A 27,928-nucleotide genomic window follows, 5' to 3' on the forward strand; every position below is an offset into this window, starting at 1 on the left:
GCTGCCCCAAACCTCCACTGGGCACACAGTCCCACCCCAGACAGCCCACTCTGGTTCACCTCAAGCTGAATTTGTCACCTCAGAAGTGGCAGGAGATTGGGCCAGCAATGGAGTTTGAACCCCCTATCCCCTATGGCTAGGGACCATGGGCAGCCCCAGCTCTCCCCAGCATCCCTCCTGGCATCTCACTGTGCCCACAGAAACCACATTCATACCAGGGACAGCCCATGGTGCTGGTGGTGGCCTCGAGGTGCAGGAAGGGACAGTCCTTGTTGCTGCACTCGCCTGCTGGAGCAAGGGATGGGACAATGTGCACTGAAACCACACAGTGAAAACTGCTCAAGGATGGGCTAGATGAGAGGAACCAAGGTGCCCAGGGAGCACCCAGGCTTGGCCATGAGTGGATGCCAGTGACATTTCTTCCCACAGACAGGAGGTGGCATCAGGCACTTGCTCGAGGCCAGACCCGAGGGACATGGGTGCCAGGGTGGGAGAGGCTCTCTGAGGTCCCCAGCCTGGTCCTTCAGCTACCAAACTTGGTGCAGAAATAGCCCTTGGGCACGTTAGCCACATCATGCCGGTGCAGGAAGCCACACGCAGCACCCTTCTTGCAGAGCCCATGCAGGTGGTGCTTGCACACCACCATCTTCTCCCTGCCAACGTGGCAGAAGGGACACCACACTGTCACAGCCTCCCCACGCCCCACAGCCCTGCCACCACAGCCCTTGCTGCACCAGGAGCCCCCAGCACCCCTCAGCTCCTTGCCCTAGGACTTGCCAGCAGAAGCTTTTTCAGGACATAGAGGAGCTCTGCAGCACCCACTGGGAGCACAGGGCTTGGGCCCCCAGGCATTGCCAAGACCTGAGTGCTCTGGAGGTGTTCAAGCAATCCCCAGTACCCATTTTGGGCCAAACGTGCCAATCCACTGGCTGTAGGGCAGGGAGCAACCTGCCATGGACACAGGCTGGTCACAGAGCAGCCCACCTGGCTCCTCGGTGTCCACAGGACCTTGCAGAGTGGGACTGGTCCAGTTCCAGCATTCACCCTCGGTGGAAGAGCCTGAACAGGGCCAGGGCCAGCTCTGGCTTTGTGGGGGTAAAGCAGGGCAGGGCTTGACCCACGAGCCCCAGTGCTGGGACCACTGTGCCATCGAGAGTAAGAGCATCTCAGCCCCCCACATCTGGCTGGCATCCCCCACAACTCTATGCCAGCTGCATCTGTGAAAGAGCAGTGCCCAGAGGCAGCCACCTAGCTCCCTCCCTCAGGCCAGAGCCCAGGGAGGAGGCAGGATCAGAGGCACTCCAGCATCCTGGTGAGAGCAACAAGAGCCAGAAGCACCAGCAAGGAGAACCCCAGCACCTCCTGCACCCCTTTAACCCTCCAAGGATGCCACAGACCTCGAGAATGCCACAGTGCCCTGTTCTCAACTTACTGTCCACACCCTGGAGGGGCAGGGGCTGAGCTCCTCGCTGCTCCTTGGCATCAGCCTGAGTCAAGCCTGCTCTTCTCCACATCAGCCACCACCTCCTACATCACCTCTGCACCTCCAACTCAGTTCAGGCAGGGAGCACAGCAGCAAAGGAGTTGGCAGTGAGGCTGTCTGAGGACAGTACAGGTCTCCTAAGGGTGCACCACATTCTGCAGGTCACTGCAGCCAGCCTGAGCCCCAGCAGTGCTCAGAAACCCTCCTCCTAGAGCCAGGCAGCAGCCCAGAGTGCTGCATTTAAAGAGTGAATCTGCCCACATCTGATCTCTATTTGCAGCCATGATTGCCTGGTGCTGCCTCCCAGCTGCAGGGAGTTCAGCCCTGAGCCCCCATCAAACCTCCCCCCACCCCCTCACTGCCTCTGCACTGACATCTGCTTCTCCTCCAGCCCCGACTCTGGGGCACAGCACTGGCCTGAGCCTCCCTGCAGCATCACCAAGGGTTTGGGGGCTGGCTGTGAGCTGGGTTAGCTGCCTCACACCAGAGCTGCTGTTCAAACTGAGTCCAGAGTGGCTGTAAGATGCTCAGGTAACAGGGGATGGATCCTGTGTGAGGGGTTTGAGTGCTTGGAGCGTCACTGGGTGCAGAGCAGCACCGGCAGCACAACACCAGCCCTGCTCTCCTGTGCCTGGTGACTGCCAGGCAGGACAGACCCACGTCCTCAGGGTCCTGGTCAGGTTATGTAGAGTCGTAAAATTGCCTGCTTGGGAGGGACCTTAAGATCGAGTCCAACCATCACCTAACATCTCCCTGTGCACAGCTGTTAGACCATGTCTGTAAGCAGCTCGTTCAGACGCCTTTTAAACACCTCCAGGGATGGTGACTCCACCCCCTCCCTGGGCAGCCTGTGCCAGTGCCTGATGACCCTTTCAGTGAAGATTTTTTTCCTAACATCCAACCTAAACCTGCCCTGACACAACTTGAGGCCCTTTCCTCTCATTCTATGACCTGTTACCTGGTAGGAGAGGCCAGTCCTTACCTGGCTTCAACCTTCTTTCAGTAACTGGCTGGAGAGCAGCCCTGAGGAGAGGGACTTGGAGGTGCTGGTGGACGAGAAACTCAACAGGAGCCAGCAGTGTGCACTTGCAGTCCAGAAAGTCAACCAGAGCCTGGGCTGCAGCAGGAGAGGAGTGGCCAGCAGGGCCAGGGAGGTGATTCTCCCCCTCTGCTCCGCTCTGCTGAGACCCCACCTGGAGTACTGCGTCCAGTTCTGGAGCCCCCATTACAAGAAGGATGTGGAGATGCTGAAGCAGCATGTGCCAGGCATGACCTCAGTGCCATGCTGCTTCCTGGGACCCACCCAGAAATGACCACACAACCCCTGGGTTTAGCCTGATGCTCCGTCCCTCCTCCATCACGCGGCTCCCGGGGCCACACACATCACTGGCACACGCCTGGAGCAACATGGGCTGACACATCGGGGATGGAGACCTGCTCCCATTCTGTCACTAGCTATAAATGCATTGGACCAGTGCTGCTGGAGCACTGCCTGTGGGTGCTGCAGCACAGGGTGCTGTGCGCCCACCCAGCACCAAGCAGTTGTGCCAGTTGCACACACTCCCTCACCCCCTCACACACACACGCTATGTCCCACATTGAGGAGATGGAGAGTTCTGGGGAGGCTGTGGGTGCAGCCCAGCCAATCTGCCCTCCCCACTAGCCTAGGACCCATTGTGCTAGCCCTGTGCTTGCTTGCTCAGGGTGTGCCAGGGCCATCGAGTGTGGCCATGTCCCCTGCCTGCTCAGCGAGCCAGTGGATGCTTTCTGCCCCATCAGTTCGCGGCAGCGTGGTGCTGCCAAGCGGGATGCTGGAGCCGACAGGCGTCACAAAGATGGCCATTGCCAAGTGATGCTCGCAGGCAGCCAGGGCTGGGTCACCCCAGGGCCTCTCCCCTCTCCATGGCACCAGCGAGGCCTCAGGGAATGAGGTGGTCCTAGGAGAGGCTACAAAACTCTGTGACCTGCTCTGCCCCGTTGCATTACATGAGGGTATCCCTAAGGGACAAGAGGATTCAGGTCCTCCAAAGCAGCCTGGTGACCTCCCAGGAGGCAGCGACCAGGACCATCAGCTCAGGGGATGAGTGCTGAGAGCCTCATGGGGTGGGGGCAACATCCCTGGGACCCTGGCACAGGGTTGGGAGGTTGTGCCTCAGTGACCGGGGCAGAAGCAGCCCGGTGAGCTCAGAGCCACCAGCTGCAGCTGCTGTTGTTCTCCCTGTCCCAGACAATGGCTCAATGTCCCACGCCAGCGGCTGCTGTGTTTGGGGCCTGGCGCGCGCACAGGACCCCATTGTGTCCCCACTGTGGCACAGCACTCGCCTGCTCCTAATGCTTTCACCAAGGGAGCTCCTTCCAGGACAGGGGCACTCAGCCCCTTCTACAGCCAGATGCTGGAGCAGCCAGATCCTTTCATCCCCTTCCATCACCAGTGATGAGAGCCTGGACAGCGCTCCCAGTAGTACCACATTCTCTCTCTCCTTGAGGAATGGCTCTGAGGTTGTTCCCGGAGCTTCATTCCACCACAGCCCAGCTCCATCAGTGGTGCTTGGGAGCAGATGCAGCCCCAGTCCTGGCAGAGCCCTGCTTGCACTAAGGGCTGAGCTGTGGGATGGGAAGAGACCTGCCCTGCTTGCCATGCCAGAGGCCAAAACACCTCCACAGGACTAGGAGCACCCAGGACAACACCAGCTCTGGCCCCCAGCCCATGGGAGTGGGGACAGCCAGTCTTGCCCCACCATCATCTTCCCCTCCTCCCTTGGCTGGCAGGGAATAGGGCTGCAGGGAGGAGAGCAGCATGTTGGCAGGGCTGTCCCTTGGCAGGAATCAGCCTGGCCGGAGGGTCCCAGCCCTGAGCCAGATCCGGACAGCAGGAGCTCGCCTGCTTCCTCCCGCCGCAGGCAGCCCCACGCGATGGACGGCAGAGAAAGCGCGGCCACCGCAGGTGCCGAAGTGCCAGCCAGCACACTGGCCACAGGGCAGGACACCAGCCAGGGCACGGCAGCAAAACGGGGTCTGGGGGTAGTGGCAGCACAGAGAAAGCCAGTGCCCACCTGTGCAGCAGGCTGCAAACACATTCACAAATGTCATCCCCCAGGAAGCCAGGCCACTGCTGTCACTACCTTGTCCTTTTATTCGTTGTATTTGTACATACATGGTATAAAACCCTCCTCTGCCACCCGCCTGCACCAGGCCAGTGCTGGCACTGCCCAGACAGGCCCCTGCAATGGTGACTGCCTGGCACACAGAACATTGGGGCTCACCCTGCCTCACAGCTGGCATTCCTTCCACAAGGGACAGACCCATGCTCCCATCAGCATCCCCGGGAGCAGCCAGTGCCAAGGGGCACTCCCACAGGTGGATCCAAGGGGTGAGGAGCAAGCCCCTACCACAGCACAGGGCTTTTGGTCTGCAGAAAGCCCCCAGGCAACCTGGGAAGCTGGAGCTGCCCACAGTCTAGAGCCTATTCTGAGCTCCAGAGCTAAGTCCTTCCCTCCATGAAAACCAAAAGCAAGAGTAAAGAAAGTTAAGTACAAACCAGAGAGCAGTAAAAACCATACGTCAGGGGGGAAAAGAAACCCAGAACAAATAATATATTACTAAAGGGGCTAAAAGTTGGAAGCCTCATCTTGTTTGTTTGATCCTATATTGCTTTACATGGGCAGGGGGTAGAAAAGAGAAGAGCTAATATCCAAAGTCCAACAGAAAAGAACCAAAAACCGAGTCTGCTTTCCTCTCCTGGAATGTGCTGGAGCTCTCTGGGGGCCAAAACACCTCTGGGCTGCCCCCAGCCCTGGGAGCAGAACACTGTCCTGCCTCAGCACGTCCTCCATCGCATGGGGAGAGGGAACAAGCGAGGAGTTGAGTCTGTTCCCCAGTGCCACCCGTTGCAGCACCAGGGCGTTCGGTGTCCAAGCAACCGCAAATGAGAACCAGAGCCCTTGGCTCGGCCGCCTGCCTTTTATACTCTGATCTCATCGTCATCCTCATCGGCGAACGAGAACTCCTTGTCGGGGCGTTTCGTGGGTCCTCCTTGCTGGCTTGGTGGCCTGGGGACGAGGCTGCACTCCTCTGGCCCCGAGGTGCGGCTGGACACCGAAGTGCTGTCCCTAGGGCAGCAGCCACCGGTGCCGCGGGATGGGCTCTGGCTTGTCACAGCTGCTGGCGCTGGGGAGTCAGGCAAGGTGGCATCTGCCTCCTCATCGTGGCTGTCCTCTCCCTCAGGGTCTTCATCCTGCTCCCACTGCTCCTTATCCATGATGCTCAGGACATCCCCAAGCATGGAGGGCCCCAGGTCGATGTGGAAGGACATGATGGACTCGGCATGCTTCATGCCTGCCCCACTCTTGGCCACCACGACGGGCAGGTCCGTGATGTCCCCGAAGTCGCGCTCATCCAAGCTGGGGCTCAGGGGGCCGGCGGCCGCCCCGTTCGAACGCTGCTGCTCTTCGGGGCTCATCTCCTCGGGTTGCTTCTTGACAGGGCTGGAGGAGAGACTCTTGGGCAGCTGCCCCGCACTCCTGTCCACCTCCTTCTCGTTGAGCTGGGGCAGGGAGACAGCGTTCTTCACAAAGAGCGCCGAGTCCCGCAGCGAGCCCAGCATGTCCCGGCGGTCACCTCGCGTCACCGACTGCGAGCGCTTGCTGCTGCGGAAGCGGCGGGAGAGCAGGCTGGGCTTGGAGGCGCCTGGCTCCTCGCATACCTCCGGCCCCGGCTCCCCAGCCTTGCTGGTGAGGAAAGAGGTGTCCCCAAAGGCGTCCCCCGCCCGCCCCACGTGCATGGTGTGGCGGAAGTCCCCCAGGGGTGCGCTGATCATCTCGGCCGTCAGGTCGGCCCGGGAGCGCCGCTTGGAGTGGGCAGAGTTGGAGACGAGTTGCTTGAGGATCGGCATCGCTGCGTCGGAGAAGGGTTCAGCTGTGCCCTACCGAGGTGTCCAGACTGGAGCTGCACGTCCCACGGACCTGGCCGCTGCTCGCACTTGGCGCTCTGCGGCTGGGCTCCCACCGGTGTCACAGACAGGTCACTCCTAGGGAGCAAGAGAGAGAGACATCACCAGGCGTTGAAAACACAGATGGACATGGCCCTACTGACAGCCACTCAGCTCTCCATGGAGGTTCTGCGGAGGACAGGTCCCCACATCCCCCAGGTTCCACATCCTCCCTAAACAAGCAGATCCTAGACCCCACCCACAGAGCAGGCATGCAGAAAAGACCACAAGACCTGCGCACAGATCCGTTGCAGGACGATTCCCAACCCTCTGCCCCACGTGAACAGGCAAAAAGAGGGATGCAGGGCACCATGGGCACCCACTGTCCCCTCTCAGCGCAGCCTCAACCCACCAGAGCAGGGCACGGCAGCAGTGGAGCCCGGGAGCTGCACGCCGAGGGGATGCCTGGGATTTCTATGTTTCTTAATTGGAAGAAAGCAGGGAGGAGCAGACGCCAGGAGGAATTGGAAACAGACGGCAGGAAGTGTGTGAGAAGGGCGCAGAGCCCCCGGGAGGCACCGTCAGCCCAGCAGCACGATGGGGGGGGCCAGGATGGGGACAGGCAGGCACTCCACGGGTACCGCTTCGTGTTTGGCGCGACGGGGACACGGGAAAGCAGCCTCGGTGATGCCCTTGAGCTCCACAAAGCCCTCCAAGCTGCTCCTCACTATAACCCTGCTCTGAGTCGGGGGGTGGCTGTGCCACCTCACTGTCACCGCTGTAACTCAGGGGTGGTGGCAGAGGTAAGGAGGGCTCTGGCTGAGCGGCATGCGGAGAGTCAGGTCCCTCTTCCCCACGGCCACCACGGTGCCACCAGCTGATCAGTTCACCCAGTGCCCACAGCCACGCAGAAGGGGACAAGGACAGTGACCACGTCACCATATCCCGCACTTCCTCTGGCGCCAGGCAGCCCCAGGTGGTCCCGGGAGAGGCTGCTGGGGAGGAAGGGCTCATGGCCGCCCTCTTCCTCCCTTCGGGCACTGCCGGCGACACTGTGGCCCCGTGACACACTTGGGGAAGGGACCGACGTCTGTCCTCTAGCCAAGCCTCATGCTAGGGGCCACATCCCTTCCATTTCCCACTCAGTCTCAGGTCAATCAAAAGCAAAGCGCAGCCCACAGCCCACGGGCAGCGATGGCAGCACTGTGCGGGCACATCCCTGTCCTGTACCCACTCAGGCAGACACCACATGAAATCACAGCGTCTGCCCACAGATCCCAACACAGCTGGGGAAGGGGTCCTGCCCTCTGCTCCTCCCCAAACGTGCCCTGTGGCACCTGCCTGTCCCCCACCACAGCGGTGGGGCCTCACATAGGCTGCAGGCAGGCCCTTCCCATGCAGGCAGGGCAGACTCTGACCCCACGTGGGTGCAAAGTCCCAGTGCCCATCCCACCTACACACAGCTTCCATGTGGGGCCAGGCAGCACAGGCACGCCCCATGGCACGGAGTTGGCAGCATGCGACCATGCTCCCCCTCCTTCCTTGCATGATCCCACTACCCATGAATCTCTCTACAACAACCTGAAAGGAGGCTGGAGCAAGGTGGGTGCAAGGAGGCTGGAGCAAGGTGGGTGCAAGGAGGCTGGAGCAAGGTGGGTGTTGGTCTCTTCTCCCTAGTAACAATAGAATGAGAGGAAATGGCGTCAAGTTGTGCCAGGGGAGGCTTAGGCTTGATATTAGGGAAAATTTCTTCACTGCAAGGGTGGTCAAGCATTGGAATAGGCTGCCCAGGGAGGTGGTGGAGTCACCTTCCCTGGAGGTGTTCAAAAACACAGGTGGACATGGCACTTTGGGACATGGTTTAATGGCCATGGTAGTGTTAGGTCAGAGGTCAGACTCAGTGATCTTAAAGGTCTTTTTCAACCAAAACAATTCCATGATTCTGTGACTATATAGGAAGCCTTCTGAGCACACAGAGAAAGAGACAGAGCAGCCATGCCACCCGCTCTGCACCCCCAAACCAGGAGCTGGGTGAACTTCTTCTCCTGCTCACTCCGACTGAACACAGATGAGGAGCTCGCTGGAGCCCAGCTCCCCTGCTCAGGATCTCACACCCACCCAGCAGAGTGTGTGCATGGCACAGACGTGTTCCCCTCACGAGGTCTCCTTCCAGCCCAGCATTCCTCCAGCCTTCGGTTTTACATAAAACAAACACTCCCGGCGAGCTCCCCAGCTGGGCCAGGCAACTGTGCTGCTGATTTAGGCCATCTGGGGACTGTCCCTCCCTTGTATTTAGATTTCGGGGCCAAGTTCAGCATTTGTGAGATACTTTGCAAGGCTCTGCAAAGGGGCCACCAGGAGGTTGGAGTGTTACCAGCCTGCTGCGGCAGCCTCCGTGGCCAGCAGCTCTCCATCACCATCACAGCCTCCAAAGAAGCTGTCCTGCCCACAAAGCTTTTTCACAGCGGCCAAAATCCACCCCACCCCCCTCAGTGCTTCACTCCTAGGTCACCCCAGAGAGGTGACAGCAGTGTGGTGGGACGCTGCTGCCTGCAAAGCCTGGCTGCTGGCTCCGTCCTGCCTGGGGGGAGCAGGACACAGAGCCCTTTTCTCCTTTAATATCTTGGGGAAGAGGAAAGCAGATCCTGTGACATTCCCACTGCCATCACTTTCACAAAGGAAACCAGGCTAGGGAGGCTTCGCTGCTACCTTTCCAGCTACCTACCAGGCAAAGCTGCTCTGTAACCTGAGAGACTTCACAGGCAGGCTGGCAGCGTTGCCTGTCCCGGGGCAGTGAGCCCAGAGCATGGCCAAGTCCCAGCACGGCTTTGAGGAAAGGGGAGGGGATGGGATCTGCAAGTGTGCATCGAGAATAAGAAGGATAAAGTGTCCCAACAGGCCATGCACTGCTTCCCACCTACCCTCTCAGCCCTTTGGGACCATGAAGTCCAGGGAGTGAGAGCATCAAGCCTCTGGGGACAGGGTTTCACCTGGATGGCTGCTTGTAGGACAGAAGGGTCCTGCAGCCAGGGTGGAGGCCGGGACAGCCCCAGCCAGGTACCAAGCAAGCAGCAAGCCCTAACAGTGCAGCTCTCCCACAAGACATCACTCACCTTCCTCATCTCATCCCACTCAACAGTAGTCACCCACAGGCACTAGAGGCACAAGTGGCTTAAATAAGGCCAGTAAATGGGCAGAGAGAAAACACCAAGTCCAGCCACATTCCCACATATCCTGTCCCTGGCTCTTCCTACCCAGGGACTGGGAGAACCAAACCTGCAGAAGAGGAAAGCATTCCAGCTGGCCCAGTTGGCTCCAAACAAGCCTCCCCAGCTTTGCCATGCAGAGCACCCCAGGCAGCACCCTCCAGCCCAGAGATCAGAGGATGCTCTCCCCACCCTGGGAGTCGCTGGCATAGGGGCTGAGCTGGACCAGCCAGACACCCCCCCGTAGTTCACTGCCAGGGGGCAGGGAGAACCCACACAGGGGCAGGGAGGACACGCCAGGCAGGGAGGACATGCCGGCTGCTCAGCCCCACTTTCTGGTGCGCTGCCCCTCAGGGATCCGGTTCAGGCGTCTCTTTGATGTTGCTGTCTAGCAGACAACTGCTGGAGACAGGGCACAGATCACACCCTGCCACCATCAGCCCCAGGAGGGGACCAGCTTGCTGTCACACCCTCCTGTTGGGCTCCCCAGCAAGTCTTCCCAAGGCCTGGGGGTAGACAGTCCTGTTAGAGCGGGCAGCCCAGGCGCCCCGGTGACCGCCTCCTCCCTGTCGGGGGTGACAGGTCTGGTCCTGTCCCTGGCATCGAGGTGCTGCTGCAGTTCAGCCGTGGGATGCACGGAGCAGCCTGGAAGTGGAAAGTGAGCCCGCAGCCAGCAGCGGAGCCATGGCCACCAAGACAGCTCACCAGGAGGCAAAGCTTGACCCTGACCAGGGCTACGGGCACGCTGATCAGCACCAAACCCAGGAACTCGTCGCCCCAGAGCCAGCACGCCGGTGCCGAAACCAAAGCAATGCCTCCCAAGGGACTGCCGACGACCGGGAGCTAGCCAGAGTTCAGCGAGGGAACTATCGGCAGGACACGCCAGAACAAGCACAGGACCATAAATCCTCCTGCTATGGGGGCACGAACCCAGCCCGGGCTCTGCACGGCGAGGAGGGGACATTTCCGCGGGGGGAAAGGTTATCTCCTCGCTGGCCCTGGCTCTATCCCTCACAACGGGGTCTGGCTGGGGTCCGACAGGATACCGGGGCTAAACAGACCTCCCGACCTCTGCCAGGCTCCGAATTCCTGCGGTTTCGCTGGGGTGGACGGGAAGTAAACACGCAGGCTTCCCACGGCTTGGCCACGGCACCATACCTGCCGGCGGGGCCCAGCACCCCGCAGCCGGCCGGCTCAGGGGGTCCATGGCTGCTCTTTGCGCTCACCACAAAACCCAGGGAACAAAGGCAGAGGCCGCCACAGTCAGCACAACGCTGCCGGCAGCGGGGCAGCCTATGGGCACCGGCGTGGGGCTGCCTTGAGGGGTCACGGTAGGCGCCCCAGCGCCGGGTCGAGCCCATGGCAGAGTCCACGGGAGCTCGGGCCAGCTGTGCTCTCCCTCCCCAGGACCTAAACCCACTGAAGCTCCTCGGTGCTGGATTCACTCCATGGTCTCCGAGGGAGCCGTGTCCAAAACAGAGTTGTTTACTGTGTGCCCAGCGAGGGAGGAAGCCCCGTTCCGGGGTACAGAGTCCTGGGCTCCCTTTGCTTCCTCACTCTGTGCCTCAGTCGCTCCCCAAAAACCGCTAACGATCCCAGCTGCCGTTAAACCAGCCCTCCTGATCTATAGATTCGGCACTCGGAAACATCCATACTTAACGCTGCCAACGCCGGGGTCAAACCAGGGCGGCGAGGGCTGAGTCCAGCTCCCCACGACCGATCTCTGCCCGCCAGCCCCTGACTCTCTGGGCACCAGAGTGGATTTAGGAGCCAGCCCCATCCCCAGGCTTGAAGAGACAGACATATTTCTGTTCTCCGGGGCACCCACGGGACCTGGCGTGTGCTTCCTAGGGATGGCGAGCAGAGCTGGCTGGGAAGCCCTGACCCTGTCCCAGGCTGCAGGGGGAAGGGCTGGAGGGGGAATTTCAGGCGGCTCTGACTCAGCACCCGCCTGCGCCCAGCCCCGGCCAGCCCAGGGGTGCTGCTGGACCCGGTCCAGCATGGGAAGGTCAGCCTTTCCGAGAAGAGCCACAGGCATCCATTTCCCCGCTGTAGCCACCACCAGCCCCGGGCACCGCGAACCCCCGCGCCGGAGCTCCCCCGGGAGCCGCTGGAGAGCGGCCGCCAGGGCGGGGTGAGCCGCGACCGGTTGCCCCACGCTGTGCAAACACGGCTCCGTATCCCGTTAACCCTTTCGTTGCGGACCGGCCTCACGTTTCAATGTGTGTGTGGCGGGGTCACCGCCGCTCCCAGCCCGGTACCGGCGCCGGGCTCGGGGCAGCCCCAGGGACCCCGCCCGCTGCCGGACAATGGCTCCGGCTGAGTCCTCCGGTGATAAGGCGAAACGAGCCGTGCCGGGCTCAACCGAGCCCCATCGTGGTCCGGAACCCCCCCCCATTCCTTACCCTCCGGTACCTGTGCGCCCGGGACCCGCTGCCGGTCCATGGCCGAGCCGAGCCGAGCGAGCCAGAGCGGAGCTGCCCCCCCCACTACCGCCGCCACGGGCATGATGTCATCGCCCCGCCCGGGCCAATGGCGTGGTGCCACGTCACAGGATAGCCCTACACCCTCCATTCAAACCCGAGTGGGGCGGGGGGGGAACTCTTGTCCCGGGCGCGGCCCCGCCCGTGGGGGGTCCCGGGTGTGTCCCCCGGGAGGGTGGGGATGGGGGTGTCTGTTCCCGAGCAGGCTCACTGTCGGGGTCTTCCACTCCCCCTAGGGTGAGGTGTGGGGATCCGCAATAGTGGGGAGTCCCAGATCTCTCTCCTCTGGAGGGGTCCCGAGTGGGGTCCCCAGGAGTGGGACAAGGGAGGTGGCTGCAGCTCTGGCAGACAAAGGGGAATGTGACCGACTCTAATTAATTAAGGAGAATTAAGAGCCTGTGACGTCAGGACAAGGCAGGTTCAACTCCGGGGCATCAACCGTGGCCTTCTTCCACGTAGGACTGTGACACCCGTGAGGCTGCAGCACCCAAATTCACCCACCACCATTCCCCAGCTCCCCATCACCAGCCATCCCCCTCTGGTCCATCCACCTCTACAGGCTGTGAAGCCCCTCCAGGCCATGGGGCGGTTGGATGCTCCTTGGCTGGGATGTGATGGCAGTGCCACCAGGGCTGGGACACGATGGTGTGACCACCACGGCCAGCACCTCGCTGGAGATGGGCTGAAAGGGAGAGTGCAGGGCTGCAGAGCCGCTCTGGAGGATTAAGGCGAGACCTTTGTGGGAGGAAGGGGGCGGGAGAGAGGAGATTATCCCGAATCTGCCTAATGCAGCGTTTCTTGCATATTCCAGAACGTCTGCTGCCTCTGGAAGGAGCCAGGCTGGGGAGTGTGGGGTGGTGAGTGGGGTCTTAGGATGCCTCAGCTGTGTGACTCTGGGGTCTCGACTGCTGGAACACAACGCTGCAGGAAGACAAAGATTTCTCATGTCATGGGCGCAAGAAGCTCTGTTCTCACGTTCCCCCAGTTCTACCAGGCTGGTGGCACCAACTCAGGGTCCTGTGGCTGCAGCAGTAGCCAGGGCTGGGCAGCACCGGATGCTTTGATGGCTCATCTGTTGCAGGCACCTCCCACTGTCTGTTGCAGACTCAGTGCAGGAGGTCACTTGCGACATAACCATGGAGGCAGTCGGGGCAAGTGTGGCACCATGGAGGTGCTGGAGGTGACACAGAGGAGAGGCTTTGCTGAGCTGAGCACCAGGACCAAACCACCTAGGGCACAGCCTGGTGTCCAGCAGCTCCCCACCTCCACTGGTGCCTGCGAGCAGCCTGCCATGCTGTACTTCCTCAGCTCACAGCAGTGCCATTTACACAGCAGATCTGGTCAGCAAGTTTTGTTCTCCTTGCTTTCCACATAGGGAAACTGAGGCAGGAGGTACAGCCCCGTGCCTGCAGTTGATTGAACAGGGCTCCCCTGGGAGCCACTGCTGGGTGCAGCAATGGTTTGTTGGTGGGTGAGGAAGAGGAGGAAGGTTTGCTGGTAGGAGCAGCTTTACCCAGTGCTGTGGGGCCAGCAAGTGCTGACCGAAGGCTGGTGTGACACTGATGCGGTGCTGCTCTCCTCACCTGATGCTGTCACGAGAGCACGGCGCTGGCAGTGACAGCGCAGTCAGGAGGGATTAGCATCAGCTGGCTGCTGGGAGCTGGCGGGGAAGGCTCCCACGGGCTGGCCTAACTCCGTCTAGGAAGAGCAGGCACTCACCCGACTTGAAAAACTGCCTGGGAGAGACAGGCCCCCTCCCCTGTCCTCTGTGGCAGCTTGGGCCATGCTGAGCCCCGGGGCTGGATCCAGCCTTGGGGAGATGGCAGCGAGGTTAGGGTGCTGGGAGCCTCAGGAGTGCAAGAGTGAGTCCTTGCGTTGTTCCCTCCCTTCCTGAACCCATCGCTGATTTCTTTTATTGCTTCTCAGCAGCTTTTGAAAGGAGAGAAGAAAAAAGAGAAGGCTTGAATAGCACTTTGAAAAGCAAGGCAGGGAGAAGTGCCCAAGTTTCCCGGCAGCACCATCCCCTCCTCCTGCTGCCAGTGCCTGCCAGCTTTGTCTGCCAATGCTGCCTTGGCCACTCAAGATAAGCTGCCAAGCGAGGTGGGTACTTTCCCCAAGCTCCACCTCCACAGCAGGGTGTGAGGATCACCATCCAGACACTCCAGAGTGCAGGAATGGGACACTGCCCCCATACACCCTCAATCCCTCCAGCCTCAGAGCTGCTGCCAGAAATCTCCCCAACAGCCCCTGCCAACCCTCCAGACACCAGTTTGCACTCACAGCTGTGCCACTTCACCCCTTCCCCATGCTGTTTGCAGGAGATGAGCAGTTACCCGTCTAACCAGCACACCCTGGCAGGACTATGCCACCCGTTCACTGCTGGCACCTCTGCACCCATGGTGAGAACCAGAACAAGGTGTGCACAGGTCAGAGCCTGCTGCAGGCAGACCCTCCATGCATCCACTCACCTTTCCCACCTGGAATGCTCCCCTGGCCAGCAATGCCAGGGAACAGGCTCCCATAGCCTGGTGCATTCCCAGAAAACCATCACCTGGCCACAGTGTGGCCCCCCCTCCCCCCCCCCAGCTTCCCTCAGGGATCCCACCTGGAGCACAGCTGCTGCAAGGATCCACTGCGGCTGGCAGCACCCGTGGAAAACCCCTGCCTTGGCAGAGCTTCAGCACAGGGACACTTTGGGCCAGGGCACTGGGCACCTGCACCTGTGGGACAGGGTGCACAGACCTGTGTCCTCTCTCTTCGCTGCTCTCTTCTCCTTGCCACTCCAGGAGGACTCTGCTGCCATCCTTGCCACCAGCAACTCTGCCTGTGCAGTGATCTTCGCAAGCTGGCACAGCAAAGGAGGCAGCAGGGCCTGGGGCACACGGGGCTCTGAGGATGCGCCAAGTCCCATCTAGCCCCTGGCACAGAAGGACAGGCTGTCCCTGTCCCTGTGGCCCAAGGCAAGGGAAAGGTGGGGACACTCAGCTCTGCCCCAAGAGCTGGCAGGGAATTGGAGAAATCTGGAGGAAAAGTAGAGCCCAGGCTGCAGGGTTGGTCTCCTCCACCGTGCACCCAGCATTTATCTTTGCTCTGATTCCCTCCTTGCCTGAGCTAATCTCAGCCTGGAAAATAAACCTGCCTCCTCCAAACTAAAGAAACAAAAAGATAGGGCAGAATTCAGCCCAGCTTTGCAGGCCACTGCCCCTGTGTCTGGCACACAAGCATCTCCCAGCCGCATCTGGGGCAGCAAGTAGGTACCACTGCTGAGTGAGGTCTGGGGGTGCAGCTCTCCCCTCTGCCCTGCTTTGGCTTATCACCTGATAAGCAAGCCGTGCTGTGCCCTTGGGAGGACTACAGGCCACCACTGAGCAGCAGGCAGGAGAGACGTCAAGGACGATTTGGTCCCCAGGGACTGATTGCTCCCGACAGCTCACCCTGCCTGGCTGCTGCACAGAGCAGCCAAGAGCTGGCAGTGCAAGCAGCAGTGGAGTTGGGCACGGGCAGCTCAGACCTGCCTGGAGGGATTGGAGTGGCAGGAGGAATTTTTGGCAAGAGCTACTTGTGGCAGCAACGTGGTGAAATCTGAGGTGGGAAAGAGGGGACAGGAAGCACGTTAGCTTCCCTCACAAACTCAGCCAGTTTGGTTACATCTGTGCCCTGGGGAAACTGAGGCAGTACAGGGGAAGCACAGAGCTCCTGCTCGTGCCACCAGCCCTTGGCCCATATCTGCTGTGCCCACACTGGGCTGCATGCCCTGTACAGCTCACTGATTGTCCTGAGGAGGCTCCCTGGGGAGCAGAGAGTGAACTTGAAGCTTCAATGGCATGTGGGATCCTCTTCTTCAGGTGTTGCATCTTTCAGCTGTGGGAAACCACGATCAGAAAGCACTCAACTTGGCTTGGCCACCACTGCTGCTGCAGGGCCCTGGGCACTTTGGTCACAGCTGCACTGGCAGCTTCACCTCCTGGTATGGTGCCATCTCCAAACCTTCACCCTCTGGTTTCTCCTCTTTATGACCAGGCCATGGTGACTGTGTAGAGCCAGGGCTCTGCTCTGCACTGGTTGCTGGTGCTGAGGCATACCACCGTGCCAGGCAGCTCCCATGCAGGTATCTCCCAGGACCTGAATCCTACCATCCTGCAGTGGAGAACATGTCCAGAAGCTGTGAATGGTGCTCACTGGGTCATTGTTGCCCACAGGGGCTGGCACATGCCCTTGCTTGGAGGGGAGCATCCCTCACACAGGGAGCTCACCTATGCTGCTCGACTCCCCAGACCTGCTCTTCCCAGTGTCTCGGGCGTCTTTGTGTCCCAGCCCTTGTGGGAGGAAGGTCTCTTGCACAAGCTGGGATGCCTTGAGCTAGAGCCAGGCTGCAGCCAAGAGGCAGGATTTGTCCAGCCAAACACAGGCTCCATCTCTCCCCCTGTACAAACGACTCCACCCAAGCAGGGTGTCTGGGCTCCCTTTGCTGCCCAAGGAGGTGATGGACACCCCTGGGTGCTGCATTCCCTTCAGCACCAGATCCCAAGTAGGTCAGATGAGTCACCTGTCAGAAATGCCCTCTTCTCCAGCTCCCGGGCTGTGGTGATGTGCCAAGGTGGGAACACAGCTTCTGCCAGTGGCCACAGCTTGGCAGCAATGCCACTGCAGCATCTCCCCAGCCCATGGGTTGAGTGAGGTGGGCCTGTGGCAGAGTTTCACATCCCCAACTCCAACCAGTTCCCAAATACAGCCCCAGAATCCATTCTGCAATGAGAGTCTGAGCATGTGCCCCTGCATTGCCAGCAGTGGGATTTATGCAGATCACACAGTCTCAGGTCCTGGTAGCCCCTGGCAAGTGAACAGCCCCTGGCCAAGGAAGCAGGTGGCAGTGGCACTGCCAGCATTCTGAGCCATCCCCAGCCATCTCTCCAGTCCCATACTGTTAGCTGCTGTGGGGGTGATGGGGGATGAATCCCAGGTGCATCACCTGGATCTTCCTGCCAGGTCTGAAGGGCAGAGCAGTCAGTGAGGACAGCTGAAAACTTCCCCGGGTGTCTGTCACGTGGAGCTGCTGCTGGTGAGGGGTGATGCTGACAGCACCTGGTACACTGGGGTCACCTCCCTCCTCCCATGTCCCACTAACAAGTCCCATTTTTGTCCAGCTATAGATGGAAACACAAAGGAAGATGGACACCACAGGGCCCCAGACTGTTCTGGGTCCTATCTTGGGCCTATCCTGGCACCACAGGGCAGCAGGACAGACAGATACACTCTGCCAGTCACTTCTCCACTGCAGAAGGGTGACACAGAAGCAAGACAAGCTGATCCTCAGGCTGTTTATTGGCATCCTTCCTTAGCTCAGCCTGGGCACCATGGCCCTGCCAGGCTGGTGCCTGACTCACCAGTAGGCACTGCAGGGTTTTGCTATGCAGAGACCACCAAATCACCTCCAGATCCACCCGGGCACTGCTGCCCCTGCATGCCCCTTATGCTCCTTGGCCTCTGCACCAAAGCCCATTTAAAAACCCCAAACCATGAGAAGTGTGAGAGGGGTGGCTATGGTCACCACATTGTCCTGTCAGAGCCCTCACCAGAGCCCCTGCATCACCCTGGGGTGCAAAACTGGGGAGGGGGACATCAGCACCATGTGCACCCCAGCAGGGCTCTCCTGGGGTTAAAGTCCTGGGGAGGCTGTGTTGGGCCAGACACGAAGGAGAGGGGGAATTAATTGTCCCATACGTTCCTGGCATGGTGGCTGCCCACTTCTCCCAGAGGCTAGGAGGTCGAGGGTGGGGGTTTCATGTCCCGAGGTTCTATGATCAGCAGAGATCCTCTTCCCCTCCTCAGCTGAGAGTCTCTGTGCCACCACTTGGCCCCTTACCCTGGGGGAGCCACAAATGGAGGCTGGCAAGGGGCTGGGGTTTGGCACGGTGAGAGCCCCTACCCCCAGCCCAGCAGCACCCATAGAACCCCAGCAAGGCTGGCAGCAGCTCAGGGGCAGCCAAGGGAAAAGTTAGGTGCAATTATGTGGCATCCTCTGGCCCCACCTCCACCAAAGAGTCCAGAATGCAGAAAGCTTTGGCCAAGGAGGGGAGCTGGGATCTGCTCCTCAGCCCCAGGGAAGGTGCTGGGCATTTGGCCAGGAAAGCCAAATACCCACCACAGCACACAGCCTGGCACCGCTGCCATCCCCGGGGCTGCTTCCTCCTCATCATCATCTCCCCCTTGCTGCTTATCTTCATTTGCTTTAATTTCTTGGGGCTTTTCTTTCTTTCCCCTCTCTCCTTTTTTTTCCTACTTTTTCTTGTTGTTGGTTTTTTTTTTCCTCCTGGTTGTTTTTGCTTCTGTTTAAATATCAAACAAAAGAAGAAAATCCAGCGATGGGGGCTCTGGAGCCAGGAGCCAGGCTGCTGGGTGGGCGATAGAGGGTACCAGGCTGGCTGGGAGGGTTGGCAGGGGTCTGGGGAGTGGGAGTCCTGCTGGCTTTGGGGCGGAAGAGGCTGCCTTGCTGCGTGGAGGTGCTGTTGGAGAGGGGTGTGTGGTCAGGCTCCCCCGAATCGCTCTCGGTGTAGCTGTAGGCTTGTGCCCGCGAGATGCCCTTCTGCTGCCGCCGCCAGGAGTTGTAGTAGGTGGGGTCGCTGATGTAGTGGTTGACAAAGGAGTGGGCTTTCTGGTGGCCTGGGTCCACCTCGTACTCACTGTCACTGCCCTAAAAAAAAGCAGGAGGGGGAGGGGGTCAGCATGGGGTGAGGAGCATCGCTCTCAAGCCCCGTAAGCAGAGCGGGCGCTCCCGGTGCTCTTTCTGGGGGACGCTGGTGGGCACAGCCCAAAAGATTTTAGGAGCTGGAACATCTGCAGCACCCCTGGGGGTGGTTTCTGCCTCTTGCTAAAGCAAAACAAAACCTCAAACAAAAGGGCTGCAGGATCCTGGGGCCCTACGGTGGGGTCCTCAAGGTTGCGATGCCCCCTCCCAGGCTGGCAGGGAGGGTGTTTTTGGGCAGCTCAGCCTCCCCCCGCTGTTGGTAATTGGATTCAGCTTCCCCCGGCCCCGCACAAAGGGCCCATTGAGGGCGGTGGGGAAGCTGCTCCGAGCCAGCACCAGCTCCCGCCGCTCTTCACAGCTTCTCAAAAGCCACTCAAGTCCCGCCCGGGCAAGAGGGAGCGGAGCCGGCATCTGCTGTGCGAAGGCAAAGAACCAGCCGGGGCAGGCAGCAATGGGGGACCCCCTGCGGCTGGTTCCTCTCCTGCTTGGGGATAGCCATGGGGACACACACCCCACCCCCAGCCCCCCCCAGAACCTTGTCCTAGGATTCAGTCTCCCCTTTTCAGATGCCATTCAGCATCTGTCCTGGGAGTGATGCTCCTGTGGCCTCCTCAGAGCTGCCTGCCCTGGGAGCTGCCCACAGCCGTGCTCCTGCCCGGCCACAGCTGCCCGTTTCTCCCGGAGGAGACAAAGGTGCCATTTTGTGGGGTTGGCAGAGCCACGGCCGTTGCCACCAGCGACCGGGCAGCAGCACAGTCCCCAACCCCTCACCCTCCCGTCCTCTGTCCTCGGCAGCCCTGAGGGTCCCCTGCAGTGCCACATCCCAGCACACGGGCTGGGAGCTGTGCCAACTTTGCTCTGTCTCTGCGCCACGGAGTCACGGGGGATGTTGCTGCCCAAAAAGCAGGAGGGATCAGGAGAGCAGGACCAGCACTGCTTTTCCCAAATGTCCATCAGGTCCTGCATCGTGGCAGGCAGAGAGTGGAGCTGAGGCTCAGGCAGGGCTCCCAGCATCACCCACCCTGCCCTTGTGTCCCTTTATCCTATGTCCCCATCCCCATAGGCAGCCCTAGGTGGTCACCTGGGAGTCGGAGACCTCAGAGGGCTTCTCTGTCAGGCTGCTGCTCTCGGCAGGGATCAGGTCATTGTACTTGGTCACGTCCTCGTCTGAGTAGTGGAGGCTGCCAGGGCTGGGCCGTGGTGGGGACCTTGGGGAGAGGTGGGTGCTCAGTACAGGCCCCCCCCTGAGGCTGTGCCACATAGAAATGAACCCAGCCAAGACCTGAACCACATCAAGCCCCCTCCAAAGTCCCTGCCCATGGACCATGAGCTCTCGAGGACTCCTTTTTCAGGCTGTCCAGCTCTCAGCAAGTCCAGACTGCACCTCACGGCAGGTGGCACAGCAGACAAAACAGCATAACCTCCCTGGGGTGCCAGCCTTCCTCAGCCCTGTGCCCATCCCATGGCAAGTGCACGATGGAGGGATGTGCACAAGGACTTGAAAAATCTGCCCCTGCCCAGGTAGAGGGCTGCAGCGAGGGGTCCCTACCGGGTATAGATGCCATTCTTCCTGCAGAAGGAGTTCTTGACAGACAGGCGCCGATTGTTGAGCTCCAGGGCTGGGAAGCTGCCCTCGTCCAGGCTCACCATCTCGCCATGGCTCAGGGCTGTCGCCTTGGAGCCGTTCCCTGCAGAGTGGGATGCTCAGCCTCCTCCCAGACCCTCCCCGGGCAGCACAGCATGGAGGGACCTGGACCCAGCACAGTCGGGGCTAGGGAATGGCCCAGGGATGGCTCTGGCATTGCAGACACCAAAGCCTGGGGATGCTCATGAGGTGCCAGTCCAAGGTACGCAGCTCCACGCTCAGTGCCCCCGACCGTGCCGAGCCTGCCCGCTTTGGCTCACGCCCTGCCCCGCCCCATGGCCTCTGGCTCCCGGCTCGGTGGCTCTGTTTGCTTAATGAGGAGGTCTGGATTTTCCCCACAATTTGAGCCCTTGATACAGCTAAGAAAACAGAGCTGTGTTTGACTAATCCCAGCGACCTCCGCCGAGCCCCCGCACTGCCCTGCCTCCATCCACAGCTGACAGCAGGACAAGTCAGTTATTTAATCTTTAGCTCCCAGCACCCTCCAGGAAGCCCACAGCAACTTTATCGAATGCCACCAGATCTCTTGCAAGAGCTCTGCCCCGAGGCAGGCTCTCCTCACCCTGCTCAGACCCTAACAGCAGACAGGGAAGCTCCTAAGGGGCCAAGGATCTGCACCCCAATGGGTCCCATCACCACCCACCACACCCCTGGTGCTCACCTGAGTCTGACTTCTTGGCATACTTCTTGCTCTGCCCACGGATGATGAGCACAAAGACGAGCAGCAGGATGAAGATGAGCCCTACCAGGGCAATGACCACCAGGAACCACCACTCCTCATAGAATGGATTGGCTTTCTGGGCTGGGGCACAGCAGGAAGGATAAGAGAGGGGTGAGCACGGGGGGCAAACAAGTAGAGAGGGGGAGATTCTTCTGCAGGGCATGTGGCCATATCAAGAAGATTTGTGAGACCTGGACTGACATCAGGGAGCAGGTTAAAGGGGGATAGCAGGAGGCATTGCCAGGGGAGTGCTGATAGATGTTGCTGGCAGAAGGATTTGGGACTCTGTAGCATCTAGGCAGAGTCAGGGAGATGGGGTTCAGCAGGGGCCATGGGAACAGAGCAGTGCTGGCACCCTTCCTCCAGCACAGGGGTGAAAGCATCCCCACAGAGACACCCCATGTTGTCCCTGCTGGCTACCTGACACAGAGGGGGAAGGTGTGCTGGGGGTCCCATAGCCATAGTCGTTCACAGCGATGACACGGAAGTCATAGCTGACCCCCTGCTTCAGGATGTCCATGCTGAAGGTGTAGGAGGTCACCTCCTTGGGGATGTCTTTGATCAGGATGTCCCAGAGCCCCTCATCTGGAAAAGAGAAGTGACCTGGGAGGTGAGGACCACTTCTGTGAGGCTGCCCATGAGGAGAGGCTGATCTCCCTGCACTCAGGAGCGTGTGCCCTCCCCATCTGCCCTCCTGAGTGCAGCAGGCACCGAGCTCACTCACAGCAGCAGCAGCATTAACAAGCCATAGTGACAGCTGATCGATCACCTGCCCCACTTACACACCAGGCCAAAGCAGCTCCCTGAGGACCCACTCCCACCACAGCCCTGGAGCACCCCTGGCAGCACCATATGCTCACGGGAGCAAGGGGTTTCCCTCCCAGGTGCTGACCTCCACGTGGGGAGCAATATTGACCCCCATTAGTGATCGATTAGGTCTTCAGAGCTGTGGTCTCTGTGGCAGGGAGTAATCATTACCTGGGGCTGCAGGACACAGCATGGCTGTGCCTGCTGGCTCCCTGCCACAGGAATGGGGAGTCCTGATTGCCAGCCCTGCCTGACCCTGCCTACACAGGAGCTGGCTCCTCTGATTTTGGGATAGCTCTGATACTCCCCAAACCCCCTTGCCTTGCTAGGGGATCATCAGGATCTCCATGCCCATGAAAACAGCAGATCTGAATGGTGCTGCTCCACACCTCACCATCCCCCTTCCACCAGCCCCAGTCAGTGGCCACTTGGTCCTTGTGGACCAGCGTCTGACACACCACACACCTGGATCCTGACCCCCACCTCCAACCTGTTGGGTGGGCTGGGAGAGGTCAGGGCCCCTTGCCTCAGTTTCTCCTGAACCTAAGGCATGGCTGGCATTGAGGTGGGGCTGGAAAGCAGAGAGTAGCTGCAGTACCTGAAGGACGAGCTTCAATGACGTATCTGGTGATGGGCCCTTGCCCGGGGTCCCCGCTTGACCAGTGGATGGTGATAGCTGAGCCGTAGCGGGAGATGAAAGGTTCACCAGGGGGGCCAGGGGCACCTGGGGACCCAGAGCAGAGCTGGAGCACGTCGGTACCAAGCGGCACGCAGCCTCAGTGGCACTGGGGGAACTGTCCCCATTGCATCTCTTGCCTCGGCCTGGCACGGCACCCCGCATGTGCCCTTACCTTCCCCGGGCCCCGTGGTGATGTTTGCCTCAACGTCTGGCCCGTAGGCGAAGGTTCTGGCCCGGATTCGGAACCGGTACGTCACGCCCTCAGCCAGGTCCTTCACCTTCATCCACAGCGGGCTGGTCCCCTTCACGTCCACTGTCACGATCTTACTGACACCTGCGGGGACAGAGGCTGAGCCGGGGCTTCCACGGAGCCCTCCCACCTCCCCGCAGCGCCCCCAGCCTCCCTACGGTGCCCCCACTGTGCCCTCACCGTCCACAGGCATGCAGGGTTCGTAGACCAGCCTGTAGCCCTCGAGGATGCCGTTGGGCAGCGGTGGTGGTTCCCAGGACACGTTCACTGATGTGGTGGTCAGCTCGCTGAACCGGATGGACCCGGGGGCACTGGGGGCTGTGAGGAGTGAGGTGGCCAGGGCCAGCTCAGTGCTCCTAGGATGTACTCCAGGCACCAAGTCAGCCCAAATCCCTGCCTCCACCCTAATGGGGCTAGAGAACTCACTCTCATCATCTTACACCATCCTGGTGCCACCCCTCAGTGTCTCCATCCCCACCGGATTGCTGTGTACAGCTAGGGGAACAAGTTCTCTCCTTGTCTCTCCTTCTGAGACCTTCATCCTCATCAAGTCTCAGGCAAGACCTTCACTTTCATGTCCCCTCACAACCCACAAGCACTCTGGGGTGAGCCTAGAGATGGTCTCTGCTCAAAATTGCAGGAAGTGGAGCCAAGGTACAACTTGGGTACAACTCCTGAAGTATCACAGGATCACAGGATGTCAGGGGTTGGAAGGGATCCAAGGAGATCATCAAGTCCAACCCTCCTGCCAGAGCAGGTCCCTCAGCCTCTCCTCATCAGGCAGTGCTCCAGTCCTCCAATCATCCTTGTAGCCCTCCACTGGACCCTCTCCAGCAGATCCTCATCCTTCTTAAACTGGGGAGCCCAAAACTGAGTGCAGTGCTCAAGATGAGGTCTCAGCAGGGCAGAGCAGAGGGGAGGGAAAACCTTCCTTGATCTGCTGGACACAGTCTTCCTAATACACCCCAGGATCCCATTGGCCTTCTTGGCCACAAGGGCACATTGCTGTGCCATGGGTAACTTGTTAGCCACCAGGACCCCCAGGTCCCTCTCCACAGGGCTGCTCTCCAGCAGATCACCTCCCAGCCTGTACTGGTGCAGTTTATTATTCCTTCCCAGGTGCAGGACTCTGCACTTGTCCTTGTTGAACCTCATTTGGTTCCTCTGTGCCCATATCACCCACAGATGTCACTGGAACCAGACCTAGGGAGACATCTCCCCACAGAGCCCAGGAGATCCTGTTGAGCAAAGGGCTACCACGGGCCCCACCTGCCTGCTGCGTCCGCCCCTGGACGGGGGTGCTGCGGGGCCCATCCCCTGCGGCGTTGAAGGCAGAGACGCTGACCCAGTAGGAGGTGTACCCGGTCAGGTTCTTCAGCTTCACCCCGGACTCGGGCAGGAAGAGAGTCTTCACCCGTGCACTCTCGTTCTGCCGCTGGGCTTCCCAGAAGTGGATCTGCAGGAGAAGTGGGCGTGGGGTTGCATGGATTCAGCCCACCTCACCTTCCCCAGGCCCTCTGCTGTGCCTGAACGCTCCACAAAGCCCTGCCCAGGCTGCTTAGTGTGCCAGCCTGGTGCTGAGACGGAGGGGAAGGAATGACCTTTCCTCCAGGGTGATTCCAGCCTGCGCTGGGCACCAGATATGGCACAGGGTCAGCACCGTTGTTCAGCAGACCAAGTGCCCTGAGATCACCTCTGAGCTGTGCCTGTATCTCAAAGGATGGGGCTGAGAAGGAGGAACTATCATAGATGTGGCCAATGAGGTGCCCAGAGCATAGGACTGAGCGTCCCGGCAGCATCCCGGCAGCATCCGAGGACCAACTGCGCCACCTGCTGCCCTTTGACCGCCTGGCACTGGGATGGGACACCCGGCATCTCCGCGGGACACCTGGCATCTGCCCCACTTCTCTTCCCCGCCAGCACGCATAGCCCCTTCCCAGGCACCCAGTGTCCCTGTCACCCGGGTGGGTGACAGGTTGCAGTACCTTATAGCCCTGGATGTCCCCATTCTGACTCTCGACAGGTGGTGGTTCCCAGGTGACATCCAGCTGGGTGGCAGTGGCTGCCTGCACAGCCACGTTCTGCGGTGCAGCAGTGGGCACTGTGCCAAGGGAAGGGAACAGTGTCACAGCGCTGCTGGGACCTGGACAAGCCAAAGCCCCTCTTGACATGGGGCACCACTGCCTTGTCTCGGCACAAGCACGGAGTACCAGGAGAGTGAAGCCCCCTCCCTGCAGCTCCCCCCACAAGGCAGGGCCAGCACAGACTCACCAGCTTCACCCACAAAGACCTCCTGGGGGGGGCTGGGGGGACCCTCACCCACTGCGTTGTACACGCTCATGCGGATCTCATAGCGCCGGTGCTTGCTCAGGTCTGGGAGGGAAGGGAGAAGAGGTGAGCAGAGCCCTCCCTGTGGCCACTGGTGTGGGGGCCCTAGGACTCCCCTCACTGGGGAGCTCTACCAGGAGCAACAGAGATGGACAGGCAGAGGTGTCCCTGGGGAAAGGGCGATCAGACCACCCCACGGTACAGGCAGACAGAGGAAAGAACACACGGGGGTGGCAGTAGGGAAGACACACAGAGGGAGGGTCACGGGAAGCAGACACTTACTGTCCAGCTCGTACTGGGTGAGGGAGACCTCGCTGAGGTTGTGCACGGTGTAGACAGCTGGGTGGCAGAGGGCAGGGAGAGCAGGCAACCAGTTAGATTCCACACACAGCACAGGGGTCTCCCACCTCAGAGCATCCACTCCAGCATGACCACCCAATCTGGGGTGTGCCAGGGGTCCCCTGCAAGGGTCCTGTCAGCCCCGGGTGCCAAGGGGGCTGTCACAGCACCAAGGAGCCTTTCCATCCTCCAGCCCCATTCCTGAATTGGCATGAGCCAGGTCTGGGCATCAGGTTCTCCATGGGGATCTGACTATGGCTGAGTCACTCATGCTCCTGCTGTTCCCGAGACCCTGTGGCCCCACTCCCTTCGAGTTCTGAGGATGGCAGCACACTCAGACACACAGCAGGATGCCACAGACACACACATTAGATGCAGACACAAGGACACCTCTGCTGCAGGGACATGGGAGCAGAGGACAGCAGGACTGAATCAGTAATAATGCAGACAAGTGTGTCATGGACCTGGTGGCATGAGTGGGCTGGTGACAGCTCCGTGGTGCACAGCCTGACCCTTACAGCTCCAGAGCGATACCCAGGAGAGGCCATGGAGTGCAAGATGCAGTTCTGCCTTGTCCTCCACCCACCTTTGCTGGGTCACACCCCTCCCAAGCTACATATCCCCAGGCTCAATGGCACTAGCAGTACTCACGGGTGAGCTCAGCCCACATGGTGCCAGGGTTGCCAATGCCACGCAGGGTGAAGCCGCGCAGGCTGTCGTGCACCAGCTCGCGGTAGCGGAGACGGAAACCCAGCAGGATCCCATTGATCTTGTCCTCAGACGGGGGCTGCATGGGGAGGATAGTGAGGGGCTGCTCTGACCTGGGGCTCCCAGCACCCCGAGGTGGCTGTCCTCAGGACACTTTGGTGCCACCTGTGACAACCTGCAAGGCAGAGAGCATGGTACCTGCCAGCGGATGAGCACCGATGTGGTAGTGTGGGGGGTGACAGAGAGGATGGTGGGGGCTTCCTCAGGGGCTGTGGGGGAGAAGAAGGTAATGAGGCTTTAGAGATGCCCTGGCCACAGGGAGATGCCCAGCTACAGCAGGGAGATGCCCTGGGCATGAGGGGATGCCCCAGGAGCTGCAGCCTGTGCTGACCTGCCTGCAAGGTGGTGAGTGACTCCGACTCCTCGCTGTACTCGCTGTCGCCAATGTCATTCGTGGCCTTCACACGGAACTTGTAGGAGGTGAAGGGCTTCAGCCTGTGTGGAAGCAAAGTGGGTCAATGATGGTGAGGCTGTTGGATGCATCCGTGTGCCACCCTCCCTCCCGCAGGGCCCATTGGCTGGAAATTCCCAACCCTGCTGCAAGCGTTTGCATGGTGCAGCAGCGGGTGGCAAAGATGATGTGAGGACTGGAGTATCTCTCTGACAAGGCAAGGCTGAGAGATCTGAATACTGAGAGGGCATCATCTCAATGCTTATCAATATCTAAAGAGTGGGAGTACTAAGGGTGGGGCCAGACCCTCTTCAGTGGTGCCCAGTAACAAGACAAAGGGCAGTGGGCACAGGTTCTGTCTGAACACAAGGGAAATTTTTCCTGTGAGGGTGCTGGAGCACTGGAACAGGCTGCCCAGAGAGACTGCGGAGTCTCCCTCTCTGAAGAGGTTCCAAATATACTAGGCAGCCTGGTTTAGGTGACCCTGCTTTAGCAGAAGGTTTGAACCCCTTCCACCCCCTGCTAGTCCAGGATCGTGAGATTCTGTGTAACTGCCCAAAGCACTTCCCTGGCATCACTGAGACCCAACCCATGGCTCACCTGTCCACCACAAAGGCGGTGGCATTGCGGCTGATGGAGGCAGAGTGCAGTGCCCACTCGCCGTCGGGCAGCTCGCGGCTCTGCACGGTGTAGTAGCGGACCGGGGAGAGCCCATCACTGCCAGGCTCCCAGGAGAGCAGCACGCTGCGGGCTCGCACCTCCTCTTGCTGTGCCAGCGGCTTCCCGGGGGGCTGCGGGCGGTCTGGGAGAGGCGAGGGGCTGGGAGCACCGCAGGCACACCACGGGCACGCACAGCCCCCCACAGTGGGCTTGACCCCCCACCATTACCTCTCTTCTCCGTGGTCACCACCAGGGCTTCGGCTGCCTCACCCCAGCCCTTGCGGGTCTGTGCCGCGATGCGGAACAGGTAAGTGGCCTCGGGCTGCAGGCCGGTGGCTGTGTACTGCCGGGCGCTGGGCTCCAGCACCTCCACGGTGGCTGCATTAGCTGCAGTGGTGTTGAGGCAGTGGCTGACCTGGTATGCTGCAAGGAAAGGAGGGCATAGTGGGGCTACTGGAGGAGACACCATAGAATCATGGAAAGGTCCCTATCAACC

At 60.2% G+C, this 27,928-nt stretch overlaps 3 protein-coding genes across 8 annotated transcripts in view; 1 reads left to right on the forward strand and 2 right to left on the reverse strand.

Annotated features, from left to right (window-relative positions):
• The window catches only part of RPL38 (ribosomal protein L38), a 187,550-nt gene that overhangs the window by 40,982 nt on the left and 118,640 nt on the right, over positions 1–27,928 (forward strand). The window lies entirely within an intron of this gene.
• CDC42EP4 (CDC42 effector protein 4) lies at positions 4,594–12,133 on the reverse strand. Of its 3 annotated transcripts, XM_064150677.1 has the most exons (3): positions 12,032–12,123; positions 9,524–9,686; positions 4,594–6,509 (listed from the first exon to the last, which is right to left on the reverse strand). In XM_064150677.1, exon 3 carries the CDS (start codon positions 6,372–6,374, stop codon positions 5,445–5,447), a length of 930 nt encoding a protein of 309 aa, XP_064006747.1. In that variant the 5' UTR covers positions 6,375–6,509; positions 9,524–9,686; positions 12,032–12,123; the 3' UTR covers positions 4,594–5,444. The 3 variants fall into 3 exon arrangements, with proteins under 3 accessions (XP_064006747.1, XP_064006745.1, XP_064006746.1); XM_064150675.1 differs by lacking the exon at positions 9,524–9,686 and having other exon boundaries at positions 12,032–12,133; XM_064150676.1 differs by lacking the exon at positions 9,524–9,686 and having other exon boundaries at positions 12,022–12,122.
• The window catches only part of SDK2 (sidekick cell adhesion molecule 2), a 58,968-nt gene continuing 48,443 nt past the window's right edge, over positions 17,404–27,928 (reverse strand). For 2 of the 4 annotated variants that reach the window (XM_064150681.1, XM_064150678.1), the window contains exons 29-45: positions 27,661–27,855; positions 27,373–27,574; positions 26,713–26,816; positions 26,520–26,590; positions 26,265–26,400; positions 25,557–25,613; positions 25,218–25,319; positions 24,932–25,047; positions 24,216–24,402; positions 23,127–23,264; positions 22,869–23,045; positions 22,616–22,741; positions 21,631–21,795; positions 21,151–21,291; positions 20,394–20,532; positions 19,926–20,052; positions 17,404–18,790 (exon numbers count right to left, since the gene is read on the reverse strand). In XM_064150681.1, coding sequence (XP_064006751.1) covers positions 18,437–18,790; positions 19,926–20,052; positions 20,394–20,532; positions 21,151–21,291; positions 21,631–21,795; positions 22,616–22,741; positions 22,869–23,045; positions 23,127–23,264; positions 24,216–24,402; positions 24,932–25,047; positions 25,218–25,319; positions 25,557–25,613; positions 26,265–26,400; positions 26,520–26,590; positions 26,713–26,816; positions 27,373–27,574; positions 27,661–27,855 — 2,537 coding nt within the window. In that variant the 3' untranslated portion in view covers positions 17,404–18,436. The remainder of the gene's footprint in view (positions 18,791–19,925; positions 20,053–20,393; positions 20,533–21,150; positions 21,292–21,630; positions 21,796–22,615; positions 22,742–22,868; positions 23,046–23,126; positions 23,265–24,215; positions 24,403–24,931; positions 25,048–25,217; positions 25,320–25,556; positions 25,614–26,264; positions 26,401–26,519; positions 26,591–26,712; positions 26,817–27,372; positions 27,575–27,660; positions 27,856–27,928) is intronic. The other 2 variants (XM_064150679.1, XM_064150680.1) reach the window with 2 other exon arrangements.

The sequence above is a fragment of the Pogoniulus pusillus genome, chromosome 11 (assembly GCF_015220805.1).
Source record: "Pogoniulus pusillus isolate bPogPus1 chromosome 11, bPogPus1.pri, whole genome shotgun sequence".
Taxonomy (NCBI): Eukaryota; Metazoa; Chordata; class Aves; order Piciformes; family Lybiidae; genus Pogoniulus; species Pogoniulus pusillus.

Coding starts and splice junctions, on each gene's coding strand:
- CDC42EP4 (XM_064150675.1), bottom strand. CDS start 6,374: ATGCCGATCCTCAAGCAACTCGTCTCCAACTCTGCCCACTCCAAGCGG.